Here is a 26229-nt window from a genome sequence, read left to right as displayed (position 1 = left end):
CGTTGGTAAACAAGGGATATCAGTCTAAAGACTTAGGACCCTTAGTTAAGAGTGCTGAAACCGTAACAGTGTGGAGGAAAATCACGCCAGAGGTGTGGATATCAGAAGACAACAATTGCATTAAAATAATGGTAAGTGTAGATATGGTAGGGACAGTGAGAGAGGTCGAAATAACTCCCCAACCCACACACGCTTTTGACTAATGTTCCACCAGAAGCTAGTTACTTTTCAGTGATTGATTTGTGTTCGGCTTTCTTCAGCATTCCTCTGGCCGACCAGTGTCAGTATCCGTTTGCACTTACTTACAGAGGTGCTCAGTATACCTATACCAGAATGCCGCAAGGGTTTAAACATTCACCACATGTTTTTAATCAGGTGTTGAAGGCAGACCTAGAGGGCATACCATTGGAAAGTATTGTTACAGTATGTGGATGACCTGTTGATTTGCTCCCACAGTAAGGAACAGTGTGAGCAGGACACTAACTGTGTTAGAGAAGCTGGCACACGGAGGACATAAAGTATCCAAAAAGAAACTGCAATTTTGCACGCAGCAAGTGGAATACTTAGGCAGGGTAACATCCAAGGGAGTGAAGGCGATAGTACCAGATCAGATTGAGGCAATAACTAAGGCCCCAAAACCCCAGACTGTAGGGCAGATGATGACGTTTTTGGGAATGGCAGGGTACAGCTCAGATTGGATAGGAGAATATGCTGAGATTGTGGCACCTTTGAGAAAGATAATGAAAGTAGCAGGACATACAAATTTGAAGAACGGCTTACAGTGGAATGGAGAGGCAGAGATAGATTTCAATACTATTAAGCAGGAATTGCAGTCGGCACCAGCATTAGCATTGCCTGACTACGGAGAAGGTTTTTCATTTGTACGCATCCAGCCGACAGGAGGGTTATGTCACAGTGGTTCTAACACAAGAGACAGGCACAGGAAAAGCAAAGCAGCCAATAGCATACTACAGTACAAGACTAAATGAGGTGGCTCAGGGGTATCCACCCTGTTATCAGGGATTGACAGTGCTGTACTATGCATATGAAAAGGCATCATCTGTAACCCTGGGCTATCCTGTGTCTGTACACACACCACAAAGTAGCAGAATTGCTGGAAAGAGGGAAATTTGTGCTGACGCCAGCCAGGATAGCAGCATATCAGATGCTATTGACATTTCCAGACATAACTATACAGAGATGTATACCAGTAATATAGCCAATTTTGTCCCTTTGGGCTATGAAGGAGAACCACATGATTGTGTAGGGAAGACGATGGCATTTGCCAAATTGAGAGCAGATTTACGATCAGAACCACTAGAGGATGCAGATAAAAAGGTTCTGTTTGTAGATAGCGCTTGTTATAGGGATTATGATGGAAATCATGCAGGGTTCTCAGTAGTGCAGCAGGATCAGTCGAGCTATAAGATTATTAGGATGGAGTCCTGTCCCCAACCGTGTTCCGCCCAACTAGTGGAAATTAAAGCCCTGACAGCTGTGTGTGAAATGATGGAAGGTGAGAAAGTAGACATCTATACTGATTCGGCATATGCTCATGGAGTATGCCATTTGTTCGGGGCAGTGTGGAAACAGAGGGGTTTTAAAAAAAGCAGTGGAGATCCCGTACAACATTGTCAGCAAATTCTAGACTTAATAAAAGCCATAATGAAACCTAAAGCATTGGCTATAGTAAAATGCCAGGCACATAAAGAGGGAAATGATGTAATAAAGGGAAATCAAGCTGCGGACGAGGCAGCCAGAAAAGCGTCTGGATGTACATCAGCTGTCATTGCCCCCTAGGTAAGCCTAGCTCCAGAACCTGTGGTAGAGGACCTAATTGAAATACAAGGTAAGGCAACTTTGGCAGAATAATGTGGAGATGAAGGGGGACCAAGCAGAACCCGGAAGGCTTGTGGAGCATGGAAGACGGTTTGTTGGTAGCGCCCACCCCTCTACTGACGATTCTGATTTCAGAAGCGCATGGGATTGACCATTGTGCAAGGGGGGAAGTGATAAAGAAAATAAAGGAGGATGGTTTTTGGTCACCTTATTTACAGGCTTCAGTGGACTTTGTGTTGTCACAGTGCAAGGTATGTGCACAGAATGCAGGGTTTGGACATCAGTTATTTGACTGGTTCAAAAGTAGACTCGGAGGATGGGGAGCATGGCTGACTAAAAGCTGTGCGCTTGTGCTGTGCTGTTTTCTTCCTAGTCTCAAGTCTCTTGTAGTGCGTGCTGTAACCAAACAATTTCCGATGCTCGTGGCAATTACTGAAGCAAGTTTAGTGGAGAAAGAAACACCGAAAATGTATCGTTACAGCCTACAACACCCGCAGGATGAACAAGAGCAAAATGACAGTGTGCAAGTAGATTGTAAGGGCTTCTGAGTCTTTTTCCCTGTCTCAGGTACAAAGGGACAGGTTTTTGGCTCAGCGGCCCAGGGTAACAGGGAGAGAATACTTTGAGGTCTTGGTGCAGAAAATTATAGTTTAACCCGAGATTTGGGAATAAGTGCTTGAGTTTATTGGGGCTTTTGTGCGCGGACTCTTAGTCTTTCTCTGTGTGAGACCCTATGGGTCTCAAAGGGGGGGATATATTGGAGTATAAAAGTTGCATTGTTTGCTGTGTAACCAAAACTATGTAGTCAGCTTTGAGCTTGCTATTTGCTATGCATGTATCCAATTTAGTAGGAGAATGAAATCTTATTAATGTGGAAGATAACGGTGTGTTAATGAGAGGTAGCTAAGAGATGTAGATTAGAAGATGATTAAGTCAATGGGTAGAAACAATAGTGGCGGATGTACTTGTGATACGCAACTGTAGACCGATTGGATATGCTAATGCAACTAAACCAGAAGATTGCTATAAAAAATGCTATGTACAAGGATCGGTGGGCAATCGGCGACTAGCTCAATGACTGTCAGCTTTAATTTGCAAATTAAAGTTTAATACTTCTTGAAGAATCTTCTGCGTCTCCTGGTTGTTTGTGGGGCACAAGAAACCACAACAATGTCAGTGCACTATTTGAACTCTAGTAGGAAATCTCACAGTAATTGTGATTGAAAAATCTAAGGAGAATATTACCACAGAACAAAGGGATTTTGAAATCAAAAGTATGGGGAATAGAAACAAAAGAAAGTTGATAAAGGGTGAAATGGTAAAGGGAGAGAGGGTTAATATATGACAGTGGAAGTAAAGCACTGGAATATGCAACCTTTATTAAGGATTCAGTACTATAATTAATTACAAATTATTTTGACAGATTAGTTTTATTTCAGCTTGGAGGAATTCCTAGCTAATTAAATGGTATGATCAGTAGCTTTCTTTGGCCTGTTACAAAATAGCTGGCTAGAACTGATGTCATTGTTCGAATGTGGCAGGGATTATGATTAGTGCTGCCACCTTAACTACTATTATCTATAGTGTAATATTAGTTATCTACTGTTGACTAAACAGTCCTAATCTTAATTTTATCCCCAGAATGTTGTTTTTTTTAAAACCATTCGGTCCTTTTCTAGATTTCATTTGTCAGTTGTGTAGTCTACTGCTTAATAAATTTATCAATCAAGTAGTGTTTGAAACCCATTCTGAACTTTGTGGATTGTGTGCATTTTGTTAAGATTATGGTTGGTATAATTTTGTACTGACAGTTCAGTAGACAAAATAAAAGTTTGAAATAGAAGATGAATTAATGTATTATAGAATTTGTAGAGCAGGTAGTGCATCTTGACTTTTATTATGGTGAAAAATTAATTGGGCAATCGTGCATTAAAAATGTACATTCTTACTGTCAGTGTCCATAAAATATTAGGAAGGTAACAAGCTGATAAAAATAATTTGCAGTGCATTACAAAACAATGACTTTTGGGTGGAATGGTAGTGTAGTGGTTTGCACAATGCTTTACAGTACCAGCAATGTGTTCAATTCCAGTTTTTGCCTGTAGGGAGTTTGTACGTTCTCCACGTGACCATGTGGGAGATGGTGTGCTCCTGTTTCTTCCCATATTCCAAAGATGTACTGGTTCATAGGTTAATTGGTCATTGTAAGTTGTCCTGTGATTAGGCCAGGATTAAAGTGGGATTACTGGGTGGTGCAGCTCGAAGGGCAAACTCTGCCTAAATACGTAGCTGTGTATTGTGAAAGGAATCATGTTGGTCGTGGTTTCATGCAAATTGAAGGTCAACTCTGTTCACTGATACTTGAGGGTGACATCACATTTGTCTAAATATGTATGTTTTACTTTTTTCAAAAAAAACATGGAATAAAAAATTCCATATTTTCTCAATTTTGTTGTCTACAGTTAAGCACATTGGTTTAGGATAGTATGTTAAGGTTAGCTGGCAGCTACAGATATTCACTGTAACTTCAATTTGACTCGATAGTCTCTTGGATCGGAATTTTAGAATATAATTTTTTTTAAATTATTGCATTTTGAAACCAGAGTTATACAGTCGGCCCTCCTTATCAACGTGTTCTGCATGTGCGAATTCAACCAACCGCGGATCGGAAAAACCCGAAAGTACTCTCTCCAGCACTTGTTGTTTGAGCATGAACAGACTTTTTTTGTTGTTGTTACTCCCTAAACAATGCAGTATAACAACTGTTTACATAGCATTTACATTTTATTAGGTATTATAAGTAATCCAGAGATGATTTAAAGTATATGGGAGGATGTACGTAGGTTACCGTGGTTCGGGATAAAATAAACCGGAAGTTCTCTTACTAAGTAAGTCAGAACAGGTACATTCAGTATTATTTAGCGTCAGTCAAAACGTTTGTGTTAGTATATAGTATATATTTTACCCTTCTATGCATATAAAACACCTAAGAAACGTATGTATTTCAATAATTAAACTACTGCGTTGCTTAGTATAAACCATATAACAATTACAGCACGGAAACAGGCCATTTCGGCCCTTCTAGTCTGTGCCGACGCTTACACTCACATAGTCCCAGTGGCCCGCTCTCAGCCCATAACCCTCCATTCCTTTCCTGTCCAAATACCTATCCAATTTTACTTTAAATGACAATACCGAACCTGCCTCTACCACTTCTACTGGAAGCTCATTCCACACAGCTACCACTCTCTGAGAAAAGAAATTTCCCCTCGTGCTACCCTTAAACTTTTGCCCCCTAACTCTCAAATCATATCCTCTTGTTAGAATCTCCCCTACTCTCAATGGAAAAACCCTCAATGGAAAATAGTAATAATTGTAGCTTTCATGGGGGCAAGGCCTTTCACACTTTATCCTTTTAAATTTTTCAGATCGTTGGCTGACTGTAGCCTAACGCTTTTCCAATGACCGAAGGTGTTTCACCTCTTTCCAATAGCTTTATTATTTGCACTTTATTTTCAATTGTGATCGTAATTATTTTTGTGAACAGAAAGACTGCGGATTCAGAGCTCTGCCAGGTCCTAAAGTCCACCACACTGAGACAGGTTAAATAAGGGACTTCAGCATCTGTGTTTTTTGGTATCTGCTGGGGGGCGGGGGGGAGGGTCCTCTGGAACCAATCCCCCATGGATAAGGAGGGCCGACTGTATCACTCTTCATTGTTTGCCCCTTTTCCCTCCCAGCCACTCTTGGAAGAAGCTTGTTATGTAGTTTTAATAAATATGCATAAATATTCTTTCTTTAAATTGTACAATTCCCTTGGTAGGTGGTGCAGGGGGCAAAGGTGTCTGGGGGTCACCTGGTGAGGTGTATGACCTGGAAGAAGTGGATGTTCGAGATCCCAATTATGATGAAGATCAGGTGAGTGAGTGATGAGCACCAGATTTTAACTGAAACAATTTCTTTATTTTGGTTTTTTTAAAGCTATTTTCTAATAGTGAACAAAACAATGAATAGAATGTTCTGTGATTGATTGGAATGAAATGAACCTTTAAGAAATACTCCTTCCTTTCTCAAAGCTTGCTATTGTCACTACTTTTTCCATGACACGATTTTTTTTCTTTATTCAAATGATGGTTAATGGGCATCTTCAAACACTGAGCAGGTTTTGTTGAACTTATTCATTAGGATACTAAATATGATCATTTTGTTTAAACTGCCTTTAATCCACTTATCTTAACCTCTCTCCAATAGTGTAACTAAAAGCAAGCATTTCTTGGTTTGGAAGATTTTGCAAAGATGATGTTGATGAAAGATCAATAATGATTTGAGGTGACCATTGAAGTCCATGTCTCGGAAGTGTTCAGCAATGCAGGGTCACTAGCTTTTGTACTGATTGAGCTCTTGATTTTTGAATATTTCCTGGTATAGCAAAAGGTTGCACTGGTATTATAAAGGTGATTATTTTTACCATCCGTGTTATCTTTTACTGAGAAATGGCTCTGAAAGTACTGAAATTGTCGTACATTTGCCAGGTTTTCATTGTGGACCCTAATTGTAGGGAGGAAGTATGAAGTGATGTACAGTATTTTTGTTTCTGATGTTTGCTGTAAGGTCCATAATACTTCAATAAACACAATGATGGAGGCAAAAGAGACTAGATGTTGAAATCTGGAACAGTGAGTACAATGCTGGAAGAACTCAGTGGGTCAAACAGCATCAGTAGATGCCAAAGGTCCTAATTCAGGGCCTGGACCCAAAATACCAATTTGTACCTTTTGCTCCAAAATAGTTTTGCTTCAAAATACCAATTTGAACATATTGATAACTTGGAGCTTGTCTTCTAAATATGTGCATACCCAAACACCTTCTGTGCACTGTAGCTTGAGGTTTGAAGATGGAATGACTTTAGTTCAGAGCACATTTATTATCAAAGTATACATGCTATATACAACCTTGAGATTTATTTCAGCCTCAAAACAAAGAAACCCAATAAAAAAAACAAAGACCATCAAACACCCTATGTGCAGGACTGTACAGATTGTGCAAACAATAAAAGTAACATTTAGAACTGATGTTCACAAAAGTGAGTCCATAGCCATGAAGCCAGTTAGTACTGCAGCCAATTCAGGAGTCCATTAGTTGCAACCCACAGCCTCAGTTCAGACAAGTAAACCTCATGGAGTAGCGAGTTGAACCGGCTCGTCCCTCTCCTGTGGCCCCAACACCCTGACCTTTCCAATTTAGCATGGCACTTAAATTGTTCAAACCTTGGGCCTTTTCTTGCTCCTGGGCCCATGCAAATCGCCTCCAAGTCCACTCCCAACATTGGCTCATGCCTGGGCCGAGCCACCTCGTTTTGGCCCACATAAGCCACGCCGCACCACTCCTGCACCTTCGAGACTTCAGTTCACACCAGGTTGTGCAGGCGATTCAGCAGCTCATCTCCGAAAGGAAAATTATAGGCTAGTTGATTGTATCCGTGGAAAAGTGTGATTAATACAGTAATTTTTTTTGTTTTTGCTATCGCAAATCATTCCCATACTTCACCAGCATCATTTTAAACAGGTCCTAGAGTAAGGAACAAATCCCCATTGAACCTGTGGATTATCTCCGCTTTAAAGGTTTCATGGTGATGAGGTAAAATATTGCAGCGAGAAAGATGGTGAAATTGTGGGAACATTGACGTTGCCTTGCTTGGTCCTATCTTGCACTGACATTGAGTCAACAGTCAATCCTGTCAATAAAATTGTTGCTTGCATGTTATTGTGCACAACAGAGGCAAATATTTGGGAGAATTATTTCGACATGTCACTATCTTCAAGAGATGAGAAGGGACACCTGAGCATTCAGTCACCATTAATTAAAAGCAACTTGTTTTTAGTTCTTTAACTAATGACTGTTCAGCTCCTTTAACTAACAGGTCACTTAATCCCATAACTTCAGAAACTCTTTAATTTAGTAAATTTGTTTCAGTTTACAAATGCAAAGTAAGATCTCAATGTTATTGTATGCACCAACAGGAGAATTGTATATATGAAACAGTGGTTCTACCTTTAGATGAAGGGGCTTTTCAGAAAACTGTGACTCCAATTGTACAAGAATACTTTGAACACGGTGACACTAATGAGGTTATGGTATGTACTTAAAATATTATTTAATCTGAGATGTGTGGCTATTTGAATTTTTAAAGATTTATTTCTTTAAAAAATTATACAAACTCTTATCGACTGTTTTTCAAATTACATTTATTCTCTGGTTTGTGTGTCTATCTGTTTCTCTGTCTGTCGCTCTCCCTCTCCCTCCTCAGCTATCCCTACCCTGAGTTTCTTTTTTTTATTTTCTTCCTGAAATTCTGCTCTTTAATAGTCTTATACCCTCTAATGCAGTGGTGTTAATTTATCTTTATAGAAACTTTTGTATGGAAGCACCCCTATGCAGCACCATTGAATGTTTCATTACATCAACATAGAAATATTCCAACACTTTGCACATCCACTGTCATTCAACATTTTATAACCAAAGAATTTGAAATTTATAGCAAATGTCACTATGTAAACATGCAAAGTACATGTACTTTGTAAATACATTGTAACGTCCTATAGACAGAAGCAAGGGAGGAAAAAAACTTTTAAAATGTGGGGTTTTCTCTGAAAATTTTGCTTTGTAAAATATATTCTTGCCAGGTTAATTGTTCAAGGCTAACTCCATTACTCTCTCAAATATGGAAGCTTATCATTCCTGTCTTTAGGCTGACTTCAGTAAAACCAGCTCAGAATATTTGTGCATATGTAATCTCTTTCATAAATCCCAAATTACAGTATTAATAACAAGACTTCTCAAAGTTGAAGTCAAATGAGATTATCCTGATGTGGCAGAATTTTCTTGATTTGCCAGCAGATTTCATGTGAACCTGAGAGAAAAGCAAAATATTTGAATATAATTCAAATAGAGTTGGTAAAACTAAAGTAACCTTAATAAGAGAAAGCAAAACAAATGTTGCATGGCTGTTCCTTGTCTATGTTATTACATCAAATTCTGCCTGTTTGTAAAGTCAATCAAGGTAACTGGAATTAATTATGGGTCTCTTGCCTGGTAAACCTGTGAGAAGCATGATGCTCAATGCAAAACAATTGGCAAATTGCTGTCAGTGCCAATATTTTTGTTTCAAAGTTTATTACCAGTATTACAAGTAAATCTTAACCCTTTCACAGACTCTAATCTAGTTACTTGTTTATTTTGTCTCTTCCTGTTTTGAGGCTCATTCCTCCTGGCTTCCTTTTTTTGCTCTGGTTGGAATGGTCAGGAATATAGGATAACTTCTAGCTCCCTAAATATGTCAATATAGCACTAGATGACAAGAGAGCTCTGACGTTCTGCAAAAGGAACACTTCAATGCATTTTTTTTTTGGTGTTCTTAATCAATCACACCCCACAACAACTCCAGATAATGTATTTGTTCACTTACAATAATCTTAGGTTTGCCTTTCAAATTGAAGTGAAAAAATGTACTGCTTTGTTTTGTAGGAACTGCTGAAGAACTTGAATCTTGGAGAAATGAAGTGTACAGTGCCAGTGTTAGCGGTATCGTTGGCTTTGGAGGGGAAGGCTAGCCACCGAGAGCTTACCTCCAGACTTCTGGCTGATTTGTGTGGGAAAGTGCTCACTACAAATGATGTGGAAAAATCATTCGATATGCTACTGAAGGAATTGCCAGAACTAGCCTTAGACACTCCTGGAGCACCACATGTTAGTGCATGAAATGCTAAATGAGTTTCTTTGTTTTTCTTCACACTTACTGTTGGGAATGCAGTGTTTTTCTTTTGCAAGCATTTCATGCCAGTATAAAGCAAATCAAATTGGGTGTTACAAAGCAAATTGAAGCTCCCTGCTTCATTGCTGCAATATTCCTTGGTTTTAGTTTGCAGCAGGTCACGACTGCATCAGTATAACATTTATTTATTTTTAATTTCTTATACTAGTCATTTCCAAGCCTATGGGACACTTTAGCAAATTGGTATATGTGGGCTAGTTTTGTCTCTTCTGCGATCGATTGAGATGTTAATGATGGCTGCTTCTGCTGTTTCCCAGAGAGACATGGATTTCACCTCCAGTGCCTAGAATCAAAGATAGACATATTATTGTATAACTCAATAGGTTTCTGTGCACTTTTTCTTAATTTAAAAAATATTTCTCTTTCATATCTAAGACAGTAGTTCCATCAGCTCTGTATTTTGTTTTTGTGTAAGGAAAATTTTAAAAGATCATAAAGCTAACATCTGCAGGAGTAAGTTTCCTGGCATTTCTGAATTGGCATTCTTCAGAATTGTTGAACTTGCAATATAACCCACACTGCAGTATTTATTTTATTCCACATTCATACTCTATGAACTCTGGTTCTCGGTTTGTTTATTATAAAACCTCACCACATTCAGACATGTCCTGTTTCAGCCTGGACTTTGACTTGTTTTTCATCCCCTTGGACCCTAGCTTTATTTAATAACGCCCAGACAATATACTTTCTGAACCCTTGCCCAACCCTGTCTCTGTGTTCCTGGAGCAGTGATTGAATCTGATCAAAGTTCCCTTTCATGTAATCAGATTCAAAAAGCCTTACCACAGGACAAAGGTGTTTGAAAACATTCACAGTTCAGAGATTTCCATGTATGTGCAGATAGAGGCAGAAATTCAGAGGCATTTGTTTTGTTTACATTGATGGCTGGTGGTGTAGTGGCATCAGCACTAGACTTCAAGGCAGATTGTCCCGAGTTTGAATCTGGCTGGCTCCTGCATGCTTTTCATCCATCCTAGGTGGAGCATCAAATTAGCAACTGAAACTTGTAAAAAAAAGTCAAACGTTAGGTAATCGGCAGAAAAATGGTGCCCAGTGCACCACAAGGTGCAATAAAGAACAACATTTTTGGGAAAGAATTTATCTGTTAATACTTGATACAGATAGTTTTAGTTCAGTTATTCAAATTTAGAGTTCCCTCCCTAAACTCCACCACACTCCTCTACTCTTGTAAAATATCCTTTACAGTCAGTCTTGTGTGTTGGTTTCTTCTTGGCTCTGCATCATATTATTTTTATTTGTTAACATGCTAAAGAAGCTACAAGTACAATCTGTATTTTTTTCCTTTCATTCTCCAGAGAATCTGGATAAACCAACTCATCATTTGCATTCCTTCTGTGCTTATGTTTGTTTATAGTTTGCTATGGGGTGAATCAAACTAAATGATTCTGCTTCTTACACCAAGCCATTTTGTCTCTTTCCTGCCCACTTAGCCACTTCCTCACTTCCCCATCCCACTGGTAAGGAAAACTGAATCCAAGCTTTAATAAAGTAAATTGAAAATAGTGAAGAAATTATTTTTTAAAGTCTGCTTCTGCAGCAATATCCCATAGTTTAGTATGGCATCTACCTGCAAGACTAATAAAACATTAGGTGAGGTTTACCTCTGATATTACATAAAGCATAACCGTAGAATTTTGGGAAGGACAAAAAGTAATTCCCAGAAATTATCCACAATAAAACAGCAAGATCTGATGCCTGATTTATTTTTTTTCTTCCATAAGGAACAGTGTGTTTGCAACAAAAACACTTTTGGAGTGCACATTTATCAGAATGATTCCTGGGTTAGTGAATTTGCTGTTCGGATTAGTTAGACAGGGCCCTTGCACCTTGATGTTAGAAGAACGAGTGACAATATCCATAGGATTTTGAAGAGGAGATACAGGAATAATGACTCCACTGACTGAAGTATCAAGATTCATGGTCTCATAATAAGACCAGTCATCTCAGATAAGAAGAAATTTGTTCACACGGAGAACAGTGAATCTCTGAAGGATGTGGGGGGGGGGGGGTGGCTTCTGGGGAGACTAAACCCTGTAAAATGCTGTTATGAAGATTTTGTGTCTGACAGGCTGCAGTTCTATTTTTTCCTGTCATTACTTTCTAGTGATACTGTCAAATGACCATGGAGATTTGATATGTTGATATTTCCCCTAATACACTGAGCTTCACCTTTCAATAAGTCAATATCCAGGCTAATAAATTAATTTTGGTTAACTATTATTTGTGATGTATGTGATCCAATGTTATTTCAACTGTTTCAATTCAACATGAGAAAACTATTTTTATTTTCCTTCTTCAAAGAGAAGGGCTTCCCTTCCGCCACCATCAACGCTGCCCTCACCTGCATCTCTTCCATTTTATACATGTCTGCCCTTGCCCCATCACCTGCCACCACGCCAGGATTAGGGTTCCTCTTGTCTTCACCTACCATACCACAAGCTCCTGCATCCAGCACATAATTTTCCGTAACTTCTGCCATCTTCAACGGAATACCACCACCAAGCATAACTTTCCCTCCCCCCCCACTTAACCACTGGGATCACTGCCTATGTGACTCCCTTATCCACTTGTCCTTTCCCATGGATTTCCCTCATGGCACCTGTCCTTTAAAGCAGAACAAGTGCCACATCTGCCCCTCCACCTCCTCCCTCACTACCATTTAGGGCCCCAAACAGTCTGTTAGGGTCATCTACTATGTCCAGTGTTCCCGGTGTGTCCTCCTGTATATCAGTGAGACCCACAGTAGATCGGCAGACCGCTTTGCCGAGTACCTACATTCTGGCAGAAAAAAAATGGATCTCCCAGTAGCCACCCATTTCAATTCTACTTCCTATTCTCATTCAGACATGTCAGTCCATGGCACTCTATTGCCACGATGAGGCCACACTCAGGTTGAAGGAGCAACACCTTGTTTTTTTTATCTGGGTAGCCTCCATTCTGATGGCATGAACATTTATTTCTTGATCTTCCTGTAATTACTCCCCTCACCATTCCCCATTCCTGTTTCCCACCTCTCACTCCTTACCTGCCCTTCACTGCCCTCTGGTGCTCCTCCCCCTTCCCTTTCTTCTGTGGTCTTCTGTCCTTTCCTATCAGATTTCCTGCTTCTCAAGCCCTTTATCTCTTCCACCAATCAGCTCTCTATTTCATCCCTGCACTCCCATGTTTCACCTATCATCTTGTACTACCTCCTCTCCTCCCCCCCCACCTTCTTACTTTCTTTCTTTCCAGTCCTGATGAAGGGTCTCAGCCTGAAACCTCGACTGTTTACTCTTTTCCATAGGTGCTGCCTGGCCTGCTGAGTTCCTCCAGAATTTTGTGTGTGTTGCTCTTTATTCAAGTGTTTTTCTTAAGATTGAACCTGATTTCAAGCCAAGATACACTGTAGGGATTTTGTTACCACTTTACTTATTCTTCCTCATCTTCATTATACTGAAATCAACTTCTCTTTTTTTCTTAAAAATTGGTTTTCATGTGCACAGCAATCAATAAAAACTTATTTGCATTTTTTCTGCTGTTCCAGCTGGTAGGCCAATTCATCGCAAGAGCCGTAACAGATGAAATTCTGTCAAAAAGTTATATTGAAAGTTATAAAGGCAAGGTGGATTGTGAGAACGCCAGGTATGTATTACTGAATGCACAAAATATATAGGTGTGGTTAATTATCAGAATAAATATGAGTGTTTAGTAGCAGCAATAAAGTGCATATTTGAACTTCATCCATAATTAGAAACATTGACGTAAAGATTTTGATTATTTGAAAAGTAATATCTTTTGATAAATGGCCAGAATTGATTTTAAAGTTAACCGATTCTATTTTTCCCCCTTTCTACAGAGTTGCTTTGGGTAGAGCAACTGTGCTGCTCAGCATGAAGAGGGGTGGTGTGCGTTTGGACAACGTATGGGGAACAGGAGGTGGACAAAGGCCTGTTGAACAACTTACCCAAGAGGTATATTAGGGTATTCTCTTGTATTGGTTGATACAGTGTGTAATTTAAATGAGTATTATTGTCTTCTTGTACCCTATGGTCTTAGATTCTCCCACTATTTGAAATGTCCACTCAAGGTTCCTTCTATCTCAGTAATTACCTTTTATAAAACTGGAAATAGACATTTTTGTAGCATCAAACACTTTTCTGTATTTCCTTTCATCATTGGAAGGGAACCATTTAGCCTTCTGGCTCTATATGAGCCCAGAGCAAGCATTATTTCCTCTGTAATCTACAGTTGCAAGAAAAAGTTTGTGAATCCTTTTCAATTATCTGGTTTTCTGCATTCATTACTCATAAAATGTGGTCTAATCTTCATCTAAGTCTCAAAAACAGACAAAAGCAATCTGGCTAAACTAATAAACACACAAACAATTGTACTGTTTGTCATTACTGAGTAAACCATTTAAACAATCGCAGTCTAGATACAAAAAAGTACGTGAACCTCTGGGGTAATGCCTTCTATAAAAGCTATCTGGAATCAGGTGTTCCAATCAATGAGATGAGATTGGAGGTGTGGGTTGTAGAGGTGCCCATCCCTAAAACGAGACATAGCACTAGGTTACTGACAGAGCATGCTCTTCTCAAGAAAGATCTGTTTATGTGCACCATTCTCAATCAAACTTTCAGAGAAAATTAGAAGCACAATTGTAGAGATGCATGAAGCTGGAAAAGGCTACAAAAGCATCTCTAAAACCCTGAGTGTTCATAAGACCATAGCAAGAGAAATAGTCTACAAATGAAGGGAATTCAGTACTGTTGCTACTCTCTAGGAGTGGGCATTCTGCAAAGAGCACAACGTGCAGTACTGAAAGTAGTGAGAAAGAACCGAAGGGTAACAGCAAAAGGCCTGCAGAAATCTCTAGAGCTTGTTCAAGTCTCTGTCATGTGTCCACTATAAGAAAAAACACTGAACAAGAATGGTGTTCATGGAAGGACACCACGGAGGAAACCAGTGATCTCCAAAAAAAAAATTGCTTCATGTCTCAAGTTCGCACAAGTTCACATCGATGTTGCACAACATGTTTTGGACAAAGTTCTGTGGACAGATGAGACTAAAATTGAACTTTTTGGCAGAAATGCACACTGCTACATTTGGATGAAGTGGGGGACTGTACTCCAACACCAAGACCTCAACCCATCTTTGAAGCACAGTGGAAGGAACATCATAGTTTGGGGCTCCTTTGCTGCCTCAGGGCCTGGACTGGTTGCAATTGTTGAGAGAACAGTGAATTCAAAATTGTATCAAGACATTAGACAGGAGAATGATAGGTAGCAGTCTGTCACCTGAAACTTAATAGAAATTGAATGATGCAGAAGAGTAAATCAACAACTGTATGGTTTAAAAAGAAGAAAATTCGAGTTTTGAAATAGCCACATCAGAGTCCAGACCTTAAATCAATTGAGATGCTGTGGCATGAACTGAAGTGGGCTGTTTATGCAAGGTAACCCAGAAATATGGATAAACTGAAAGAGTTTTTTAAGGAGGAATGGTCTAAAATTCCTCATTGCCATTGTACAAATCTGGTCAGCAACTACAGATGAATGTTATTGCTGCTAAAGGAGGCTCTACCAGGTATTAAATACAAGAGTTCACATACCTTTTCCAGCCTGGACTTTTTTTTGTTAATTTATTCATTTACATGATGTGGGCGTCACCGGCTAAACCAGCTTTTATTGCCCATCCCTATTTGCCCTTGAGAAGGTGGTGATGAACTATGTTCTTGAACTGCTGCCATCCCTGAGGTGTAGGTGCACCCACAGTGCTGTTAGGGAGGAAACTCCATGAGTTTGACCCAGTGACAATGAAGCAACGGCAATATGTTTCCAAATGATAATGGTGAGGGACTTGGAGGGTGATTTCCAAGTGGTGGTTTTCCCAGGTACCTGTTGTTCTTGTCTTATTAGATGGTAGTGGTTGTGGGTCTGGGAGGTGCTGCCTTAGGAACTTTTGTGTGTTGTTGCAGTGCATCTTGTAGATAGGATGCACTGCTGCAACTGTTCTTCAATGGTGGAGGGATTGGATGCTTGTGGAAGGGGTACCAATCAAGTGAGCTGCTTTATACTGGATGGTGTCAAGCTTCAAGTGTGAATAAAGCTGCACTCTTCTAGGCGAGGGACAGGAATTCCATTGCACTACTGACCTGAGCCTTGTAAATGGTAGACAGGCTCTGGGGAGTTGGGAGGTGAGTCGCACGCCACAGGAATCCTAGCCTTTGACCTTTTCTGGTAGCCACGGTGTTTATATGGCTAGACCAGTTCAGTTTCCTTTCAATGGTAACCCCAAGGATGTTGATAGTAGGGGATTCAGTGATGGTGATGCTACTGAATGTCAAGGGATGATGGTTAGAGCCTCTCTTGTTGGAGATGGTCATTGCCTGGCATTTGTGTCGCTTGAATGTTACTTGCCACTTGTCAGCCCAAGTATGGATATTGTCCAGTCCTGCTGCATTTGGGTATGAACTGCTTTACTATCTGAGGAGTGTCAAGTGGTGCAGAACACTATGCAGTCATCTGCGAACATTCCCACTTCTGACCTGATGACAGAAGGAAGGTCATTGATGAAGCAGCTGAAGATGGTTGTTACTCTAGGACACTTCCCTGAGGAACTCCTGCAGTGATGTTCTGAGGATGAGATGATTGACCTCCACCCACCACAACCATCTTCTTCCGTGTCAGGTATGATTCCAACCAGTGGAGGGGCTTCCCTTTAATTTTTATTGACTCCATTTTAGATAGGGCACCTTGATGCCATACTCAGTCAAATGGTGCCTTGATGTTGAGGGCTATCACTCTCCCCTGACCTCTGATATTTAGCTCTTTGGTCCATGTTTGAACCGAGGAGGTGATGAGGTCAGGAGCTGAGTGGCCTTGATAGAACCCAAACTGGGCATCCGTAAGCAGGTTATTGCCAAGTAGGTGCTGCATTATAGCATTGTTGGTGACCCCTTGCATTACTTTGCTGATGATTGAGAGTAGGCTGATAGGGCGGTAAATGGCTGGGTTGAACTTGTCCTGTTTCTGGTGTCCAGGTCATACCTGAGCAGTTTTCCACTTTGCTAGGTAGATGCCAGTGTTGTAGCTGCACTAGAACAGCTTGGCTTGTGACATGGCAAGTTCTGGAGCACAAGTCTTAAGGACTGTTGCCAGGAGTTTGTCTGGGCTCCTGTAGCCTTGCAGTATCCAGTGCTTTCAGCCGTTTCTTGATATCACGTGGAATGAATCGGATTGGCTGCGTACTGACATCTGGGATGCTGGGGACTTGTGGAGGAGGCCGAGCTGGATCATCTACTTGGCACTTCTGACTGAAGATTGTTGCAAATGCCTCAGCTTATCTTTTGCACAGGAGTGCTGGGCACATCTGTCATTGAGGTTGGGGATATTTGTGGAGCCTCCTTCACGGCTGAATGTGATCTGATCTGTTGATTGTGGGACCACTTGGCTCTGACTGTTACTTGCTGCTTATGACAAGCAGTGGTCCTGTATTGTCCATGGTGCTCCTCGTATTGAAGTATGCCTGGTGGTGTTTTTGGCATGCCCTCCTGCCCTCATTGAACCAGGGTTGATCCCCTGACCTGCTAAAGTGGGCATATGCCGGGCCATGAGGTTACAGATTATAGTTGAGTACAATTCTGCTGCTGCTGATGGCCTACAGCGCCTCATAAATTTTCTTTGGTAGCCTACTGATAAGCAGCTTGGAGTACTTTAGTATATTAAAAGCATAATAATAATGTACAGTGTTGTGAGAAAGTAAGAGAACCCTGCAGAATTTTCTCTTTCTGCATTAACATGACCTAAAATGTGATCAGATAGTCATTTCTTAAAACTCAGTTGACCTAAAAGTAGATAAAGAGAACACAGTTAAATAAATAACACAAAAATATTATACTTGTTCATTGATTTGAGAAAAATGATCCAGTACTATCCAATACATACTTTTTTGGAAAAAGTATGTGAACCTCTACGAATCTATTTGCAGTCTGGCGTTCCAGTCAATGAGATGAGATTGGATGTATGGGTTGTAGAGGTGACTTGCGTTATTTAAAAAAAAACACAAAAAGTCAGGTTACTGACAGAGCCTGCTGTTCTCAATAAAGATCTGTTTATGTGCACCATGCCTTAATCAAAACTATTGTGGGAATCAGAATATAGACCTCCAAGCTGTGGGGTTGAGATTGGCAGGTAATGTTCCAAATTGTAATGAGGGACTTCAATGTGCAAAGGGATTGGGAAAATCAGGTTGGTGTCATTGTACGAGAGGGAATTTGTTGAATGTCTACGAGGTGGCTTTTTAGAGCAGCTTGATCCTACTATGGGAAAGGCTGAAGCAAAACTGCTCTTAAAAGGCTATCTTAGATTGGGTGTTAATAGACAATAGACAGTAAGTGCAGGAGTAGGCCATTCGGCCCTTCTAGCCAGCACCGCCATTCACTGAGATCATGGCTGATCATACACAATCAGTACCCCGTTCCTGCCCTATCTATACCCCGCTATCTATTAAGAGCTCTATCTAACTCTCTCTTGAATGCATCCAGAGACTTGGCCTCCACTGCCTTCTGGGGCAGAGCATTCCACATATCCACCACTCTCTGGGTGAAAAAGTTTTTCCGCATCTCTGTTCTAAATGGCCTACCCCTTATTCTTAAACTGTGGCCTCTAGTTCTGGACTTGCCCATCAGCGGGAACATGCTTCCTGCCTCCAGTGTGTCCAATCCCTTAATAATATATGTTTCTATCAGATCCCCTCTCATCCTTCTAAATTCCAGTGTATACAAGCCCAGTCGCTCCAATCTTTCAACATATGACAGTCCTGCCATTCCGGGAATTAACCTTGTGAACCTACGCTGCACTCCCTCAATAGCAAGAATGTCCTTTCTCAAATTTGGAGACCAAAACTGCACACAATACTCCAGGTGTGGTCTCACCAGGGCCCTGTACAGCTGCAGAATGTGCTACAGTTACAGTTGTGTAATAACTCAGATTTTCTCAGGAAGCTTAATATAAAGGAGGGAGTGATCATACTATAATTGAATTTGTACCGCAGTTTGAGAGGGAGAAGCATAAGTCATATGTATCAGTATCGCAGTGGAATAAAGGGAATTACAAAGGCATGAGAGGGGAGCTTGCCCAGGTGGATTGGAGGAGGATACTGGCGGGAATGATGGCAGAGCGGAAATGGCAAGTTTCTGGCAATAGTTCACAAGGTGCAGGATAGATATGTCCCACAGAAGTAGTTGTTCTCAAATGGCAGGGGTAGGCAACTGTGGCTGACAAGGTAAGTTAAGGACAGCATAAAAGCCAAGGAAAGGGCGTATAAAGTAGCAACAGTGAGTGGGAAATCATATGATTTGGAAGCTTTAAAAATCCCAACAAAAGGCAACTAAAAAAACTATAAGGGAAAAGATGAAATATGAGGGCAAACTAGCCAATAGTATAAAGCAGGATACAAAGAGTAAAAGGGAGGTGAGAGTTGATATTGGACCACTGGAAAATGATGCTGGGGGGTTAGTGATGGGGAACAAAGAAATTTGGCAGGTGAACTTGATAAGTACTTTGTATCTGTCTTCACTGTGGAAGATACTAACAATGTGCCAGAAGTCAGTGAGTGCTAGGCAAACTCAAAGGTCTTGAGGTAGATAAGTGACCTGGACCAGACAGAGTACATCCCAGAGTCCTGAGAGAGGTTACTGAAGAGTTAACTGATGGATTGATCATGATCTTTCAAGAATCACTTGATTCTGGCATAGTCCTGGAGGACTGGAAAATTACAAGTTACATTCTTTAAGAAGGGAGGAAGGCAAAAGAAAGGAAATTATAGGCCAGTTAGCTTAACCTCAGTGGTTGGGGAAGTGTTGGAGTCTATTACTAAGGATGAGGTCTGGGGGTACTTGGAGACTAATGATAAAGTAAGTCAAAGACTAAGACTAATAAAAAATAAGTCAGGTAAGTCAATTAAATAAGTCAAAGTCAGCTTGATTTCTGTAAAGGGAGATCTTGCCTGACAAATCTATTAAGAGTTCTTTGAGGAAGAAAGCAGGGTGGACAAAGGAGAAGCAGTGCATGTCATTTACTTGAATTTTCAGAAGGCATTTAATAAATTGCCACACATGGGGCTACTTGACAAGATAAAATCCCGGGGCTTTGTAGGGAAGATGGATAGAGAAATGGCTGACAGGCAGAAGGCAGCGAGGGGGAATAAAAGGAGCCTTTTCTATTTGGCTGCCAGTGACTAGTAGTGTTCCTAGGTTTCGGTATTGGGATCGCTACTTTCCACATTGTTTGCCAGTGATTTAGATAATGGAATTGATAGCTTCGTGGCAAAGTTTGTGGATGATAAGAAGATAGGTGTAGGGATAGATAGCATTGAGGAAGTAATGCAATTGCAGCAGGACTTGGGCAAATTGGAATAATGGACAAAAAAAGTGACAGTGTTAGAAAATGTATGATAATGCATTTTGGTAAAATGAACAGTCGTGCAGACTTTTATCTAAATGGGGAGAGAAATCAAACATCAGAGGTGCAGAGGGACTTGGGAGTCCTCGTTGAAGACTCCCAGAATGTTAATTTACAGGTTGAGTCTGGCAAAGAAGACAAGTGCAACATTGGCATTTATTTCAAGAGGAATATAAAAGCAAGGAAATAATGCAGAGGCTTTATAAGATACTAATCAGGCTACACTTGGAGTATTGCCCCATATCTCAGAAATGATGTGCTGTCATTGGAGAAAGTCCAGAGGAGGTTCACAGGAATGATTCCGGGAATGAAGGAGTTAACATTATTAGTGTTTGGCAGTTTTAGGCTTGTACTCACTGAAATTTATAAGAATGCAGGGGGAATCATTGAAACCTACTGAATGTTGAAAGGACTAGATCAGGTGGATGTGGAGGGGATGTTTCCTATGGTGGTTTTATCCAGAACTAGAGGGCATGGCCTCAAAATTGAGGGGCTGTAGCGGTGTGCTACACGCAGTGCTAAAATTACGACATGGAGTCGGTAACTGCAGTCGAAGGAAAAAAACTTTATTCGAAAACTTCAGCCTCACTTTTAAGCCTCCCTCAACTGGCCCCCCATGGCGCAGAGGCTCCAAAGCTCTGTGCTCGCAAACCCCCGTAGGCTATCTAATTGTGAGTCGGTTCGGATGCGCCAGGAAATGGGTCGCCACATAACCCTCCCCCAGAACCGGCGATACACCCCCCAATGTCCACAGTCTGGGCCAGAACCTGCTTGGGAGGTCGGCCTCTGCGCCGAGGCGCCGGAAACTCGGTCGGTTGTGCCAGGTCCACATGGGCCAGTTTGAGGCGGTCCACCGTGAAAACCTCCTCTTTCCCCCCAACGTCCAGCACGAATGTGGACCCGTTGTTCCGGAGCACCATAAACGGCCCCTCGTATGGCCGCTGCAGCGGCGGCCGATGCCCGCCCCTTCGTACAAACACAAACTTACAGTTCTGTAGGTCTTTGGGTACACAGGTCGGGTGCCGCCCATGCTGTGAAGTGGGTATGGGGGCCAAGTTACCGAGCTTCTCGCGTAGTCTGCCCAGGACTGCTGCGGGTACTTCCTCTTGCCCCCTTGGGGCTGGTAGGAACTCCCCGGGGACGACCAGGGGCGCGCCGTATACCAACTCGGCCGACGAGGCGTGCAGGTCGTCCTTGGGCGCTGTGCGGATGCCGAGTAGGACCCAGGGAAGCTCGTCCGCCCAGTTGGCTCCTCGCAGGCGGGCCATGAGGGCCGACTTCAGGTGACGGTGGAAATGCTCCACTAGCCCGTTCGACTGTGGGTGGTAGGCAGTTGTGTGGTGCAGCTGAGTCCCCAAAAGGCTGGCCATAGCTGACCACAGGCTGGAGGTGAACTGGGCGCCTCTGTCGGAGGTAATGTGGGCTGGTACACCAAAGCGAGATATCCAGGTGGCGATCAGGGCTCGGGCGCAAGATTCGGAGGTGGTGTCCGTGAGCGGGACCGCCTCTGGCCATCTTGTGAACCGGTCCACAATAGTCAGGAGGTGTCATGCTCTGCGCGACACTGGCAGGGGGCCCACGATATCCACATGAATGTGGTCGAAACGCCGGTGGGCGGGTGGAACTGCTGTGGTGGGGCTTTGGTGTGCCGCTGCACCTTGGCCGTCTGGTAGTGCATGCACGTTTTGGCCCATTCACTGACCTGTTTGCGGAGTCCGTGCCAAACGAACCTGCTGGAAACCATCCGGACAGTTGTCCGGATGGAGGGATGCGCCAAGTTATGAATGGAGTCGAAAACGCGGCGCCGCCATGCTGTCGGGACGACTGGACGGGGCTGGCCGGTGGCGACGTCACAGAGTAGGGTCCTCTCACCTGGGCCTACGGGGAGGTCCTGGAGCTGCAAACCGGAGACTGCGGTTCTGTAACTCGGAATCTCCTCATCCGCCTGCTGCGCCTCTGCCAGTGCCTCAAAGTCTACCCCTTGGGAAAGGGCATGAACGGTAGGGCGAGAGAGCGCATCCGCCACGACATTGTCCTTACCCGAGACGTGCCGGACATCCGTCGTGTATTCAGAGATGTAGGACAGGTGGCATTGCTGGCGGGACGACCAGGGGTCGGACACTTTCGTAAACGCAAAGGTAAGCGGTTAGTGGTCCGTGAACGCGGTGAAGGGCCGACCTTCTAGGAAGTACCTGAAATGCCGGATTGCCAGGTAGAGCGCCAACAGTTCCCGGTCGAAAGCACTGTACTTAAGCTCGGGTGGTCGCAGGTGTTTGCTGAAAAACGCCAGGGGTTGCCAGTGATCCTGCGATGAGTTGCTCCAGCACCCCACCGACTGCCGTGTTTGATGCGTCCACTGTGAGGGCGGTAGGGGCGTCCATTCTGGGATGTACTAGCATTGCGGCGTCCGCCAAAGCTTCCTTCGTTTGAACGAAAGCGGCGGCGGACTCCTTGTCCCAGGTAATGTCCTTGCTCGGACCCGACATCAGGGCGAACAGGGGGCGCATGATCCGGGCAGCTGAAGGGAGGAAGCGGTGGTAGAAATTGACCATACCTACGAATTCCTGAAGGCCTTTGATCGTGGTGGGTCGGGGAAAGAGGCGGACTGCATCTACCTTAGCGGGCAGAGGGGTTGCCCCGTCTTTAGTAATCCTGTGGCCCAGGAAGTCAATGGTATCGAGTCCGAACTGGCATTTGGCGGGGTTGATTGTAAGACCGTACTCACTCAATTGGGCGCAGAGTTGACGGAGGTGGGACAGATGCTCCTGACGACTGCCGCTGACTATGAGGATGTCATCCAAATAGATGAACGCGAAGTCCAGGTCCCGTCCCACCGCGTCCATTAACCGCTGGAACGTCTGTGCGGCATTCTTCAGGCCGAACGGCATGCGGAGGAACTCGAAAAGGCTGAAAGGGGTGATGAAAGCCGTTTTGGGGACGTCGTCAGGATGCATCGGGATTTGATGGTACCCACGGACGAGGTCTACCTTGGAGAAGATCCGTGCGCCGTGCAGGTTTGCTGCAAAGTCCTGAATGTGCGGCACAGGGTAGCGGTCCGGTGTGGTAGCCTCATTCAGCCTGCGGTAGTCGCCGCACGGTCTCCAGCCCCCCGTCGCTTTGGGCACCATGTGCAGGGGGGAGGCCCATGGGCTGTCGGACCGCCGGATGATCCCCAATTCCTCCATCCTCTGGAACTCCTCCTTCGCCAGTCGGAGCTTGTCCGGGGGGAAGCCGCTGAGCGCGGGCGTGGAGGGGTGGTCCCTGGGTCGGGATGTGGTGCTGTACGCCGTGCCTGGGCATGGCCGCTGTGAACTGCGGTGCCAGAACCGATGGGAACTCCGCCAGGACCCTGGTGAAGTCGTTGTCGGACAGCATGATGGAGCCGAGGTGAGGGGCTGGCAACTGGGCTGCACCCAGGGAGAACGTCTGAAAGGTCTCGGCGTGTACCAGTCTCTTCCTGGGCAGGTCGACCAGTAGGCTGTGAGCCCGCAAAAAATCCGCACCCAGAAGCTACGGCGGCCAGTGTGAAGTCCCACGTGAACTGGCTGGAGCCGAACTGTAGCTGCACCTGACGGGTGCCATAGGTCCTTACTGTGCTGCCATTCACGGCCCTCACGGGGGGAGCCGGTGCCCTGCTGCGGGTGTTGTAACTCGTCGGAGGTAAAACGCTGATCTCAGCCCCAGTATCGACCAAAAACCGGCGTCCCGACCTTCTATCCCACACATACAGGAGGCTATCCCGATGGCCAGCCGCCGTAGCCATCAGCGGCGGCTGGCCCTGGCGTTTCCCGGGAACTTGCAGGGCGGGCGACAACGGCGGGCTTCTGCGCCCCACCGCTGGTGGTAGAAGCACCAGTGTTCATTGGGCCGGGGGTTGGCAGGCTCTGCGGCCGGGCCTGGACTGGTTTGCTGCTGGGAGCGTGGCTGGGAGATCTGTGCGATGGACGCCCCGCTCACCTTTTTGGCGTTCCACAGCAAGTCCGCCCGGGCTGCCACCTTCCGGGGGTCACTGAAATCCGCGTCGGACAGCAGCAGGCGTATGTCCTCGGGCAGCTGCTCCAGGAATGCCTGCTCAAACATGAGGCATGTGTGTCCGTCGGCCAGAGACAACATCTCATTCATTAAAGCCGATGGAGGTCTGTCGCCCAAGCCATCCAGGTGCAGTAAACGGGCAGCCCGCTCGCGCCGTGAGAGTCCGAAAGTCCTGAGGAGCAGGGCTTTGAATTCCGTGTACCTGCCGTCTGCCGGAGGCGACTGTACGAACTCCGTGACCTGGGCCGCTGTGTCCTGGTCGAGGGAGCTCACCACGTAGTAGTAGCGGGTGTCTTCTGAGGTGATCTGGCTTCGGCTTGCTGGAACCATAGGTCCGGGCGCTGTGTCCAGAAACCCGGCAGTTTCAACAAAACCGCATGAACAGAGGCGGCGTCGGTCATTTCTGGTCCAAAAATCGTTTGGACCGTCGGGGTCACCAATTGTAGCGGTGTGCTACACACAGCGCTAAAATTACGACACGGAGTCGGTAACTGCAGTCGAAGGAAAAAAACTTTATTCGAAAACTTCAGCCTCACTTTTAAGCCTCCCTCAACCGGCCCCCCATGGCGCAGAGGCTCCAAAGCTCTGTGCTCGCAAACCCCCGTAGGCTATCTAATTGTGAGTCGGTTCGAATGTGCCAGGAAATGTGTCGCCACAGGGCGATCTTTTAGAACAGAAGTAAGGAGGAATTTTATTAGACAGATAGTAGGAATCTATGGAATGCTGTGCCACAGACTGTGGCGGAGGCCAAGTCTGTGGGGTATATTTAAGGCATAAGTTGATAGTTTACTGATCAGTCAGAGCATTAAAGGACTCGGCGAGAAAGCAGGTGAGTGGGATCTGGGAACAGTCATGATGGACTGGCAGAGCAGACTCGATGGGCTGAATGGACTAATTCTGCTCCTGTATCTTATAGTTTTTCAGAGGACCTTAGAAAAAGAACTGTAGAGATGCATAAAGCTGGAAAAGGCTACAGACGATTTCTATAGACTTGAGTGGTCATCAGTCCACAGTAAGAAAAACTTTCTACAATTCGAGGAAAGTTAGTACTGTTGATGCTCTCCCTTGGAGTGGGCATCCTGCAAAGCTCACACCAAGAGCACATTGCTGAGGGAAGAGTTGTAAAAGTACCCAAGGGTAACTACAAAAGACCTGCAGAAATATCTAGATCTTCCTAAAGTCTCTGCCCATATGTCTACTTATAAGAAAAACACTTAACAAGAATGGTGTTCTTGGAAAGACACCACGGCGGAAACCACTGCTGTCCAAAAAGAAGTTACTGCACATCTCAAGTTTGCAAAAGCCCACCTGGATGATCTGTGCACCTCTGGGAACATGGTCTGTGGACAGATGAGACAATAGTTGATCTTTTTGGCAAAAAATACACCCCAATGTTTGGAGGTAAAAGGACACTGCACACCAACACCAAAACTTCATTCCAACTCTGAAGCATGGTGAAAGGATCATCATGGTTTAGGGATGCTTTGCTGTCTCAGGGCCTGTTCAGCTTGTATTCATTGAGTGAACAATGAATTCAAAATTTTACAGGAGAATGTCAGGGAATGATTTGAAAGACAAGAGTAGATCAACAACAGAATGGTTTAAAAAGAAGAAAATTTGTGTTTTGGACCTTAATTCTATAGAAATACTTTGGAAGGACCTGAAGCAAGCAGTTCAGCAAAGAAGCCCACCAACATCCCAGAGCTGAAGCAGTTTTCTAAGGAGGAATGGCCTCAAATTCTTCAAGCCGATGTGCAGATCAGCCGATGCAGCCAATCAAGTTACCAGAAACATTTGGTTGACGTTTTTGTTGTACAGTTACTGAAAGCAAAGGTTCACATTCTTTTTCCAAAAAAATACATGTAATATTGGATCATTTTACTCAATAAATAAATGAACAAATAAAGTTTTTTTGTTTATTTAATTGGGTTCTCTTAACTAGTTTTAGGACTTGCATTAAGATCTGATCACGTTTTAAGTCATATTTATGCAGAAAGAGAGAAAATTCTACAGAGTTCACAAACTTTCTAGCACCACTGTTTGTTGTATGTCTTTGGATTGTTA

General features: G+C 43.6%; 2 protein-coding genes across 9 annotated transcripts in view; one reads left to right on the top strand and one right to left on the bottom strand.

The window, feature by feature from the left end:
• Positions 1–26229, top strand: part of pdcd4b (programmed cell death 4b) — a 50351-nt gene that overhangs the window by 16421 nt on the left and 7701 nt on the right. For all 3 annotated transcript variants that reach the window (XM_059946982.1, XM_059946981.1, XM_059946983.1), the window contains exons 3-7: positions 5663–5757; positions 7860–7973; positions 9364–9585; positions 13215–13312; positions 13527–13641. In XM_059946982.1, coding sequence (XP_059802965.1) covers positions 5663–5757; positions 7860–7973; positions 9364–9585; positions 13215–13312; positions 13527–13641 — 644 coding nt within the window. The remainder of the gene's footprint in view (positions 1–5662; positions 5758–7859; positions 7974–9363; positions 9586–13214; positions 13313–13526; positions 13642–26229) is intronic.
• Positions 9607–26229, bottom strand: part of bbip1 (BBSome interacting protein 1) — a 29276-nt gene continuing 12653 nt past the window's right edge. Inside the window, exons 5-6 of one of the 6 annotated variants that reach the window (XR_009507366.1) lie at positions 10454–10673; positions 9607–9953 (exon numbers count right to left, since the gene is read on the bottom strand). Coding sequence is in view for 5 of the 6 variants with exons in the window: in XM_059946985.1 (XP_059802968.1) it covers positions 10579–10673 (95 nt within the window). In the remaining variant the exon portion in view is untranslated. Of the gene's footprint in view, positions 9954–10453; positions 10674–13881; positions 13913–26229 lie in introns of those variants that run through there. The other 5 variants (XM_059946985.1, XM_059946984.1, XM_059946988.1 and 2 more) reach the window with 5 other exon arrangements.

Source organism: Hypanus sabinus, chromosome 22 (genome assembly GCF_030144855.1).
Source record: "Hypanus sabinus isolate sHypSab1 chromosome 22, sHypSab1.hap1, whole genome shotgun sequence".
NCBI lineage: Eukaryota > Metazoa > Chordata > Chondrichthyes > Myliobatiformes > Dasyatidae > Hypanus > Hypanus sabinus.
Note: the sequence above shows the minus strand (reverse complement) of the source record. Positions and strands in the feature narration are given on the sequence as shown.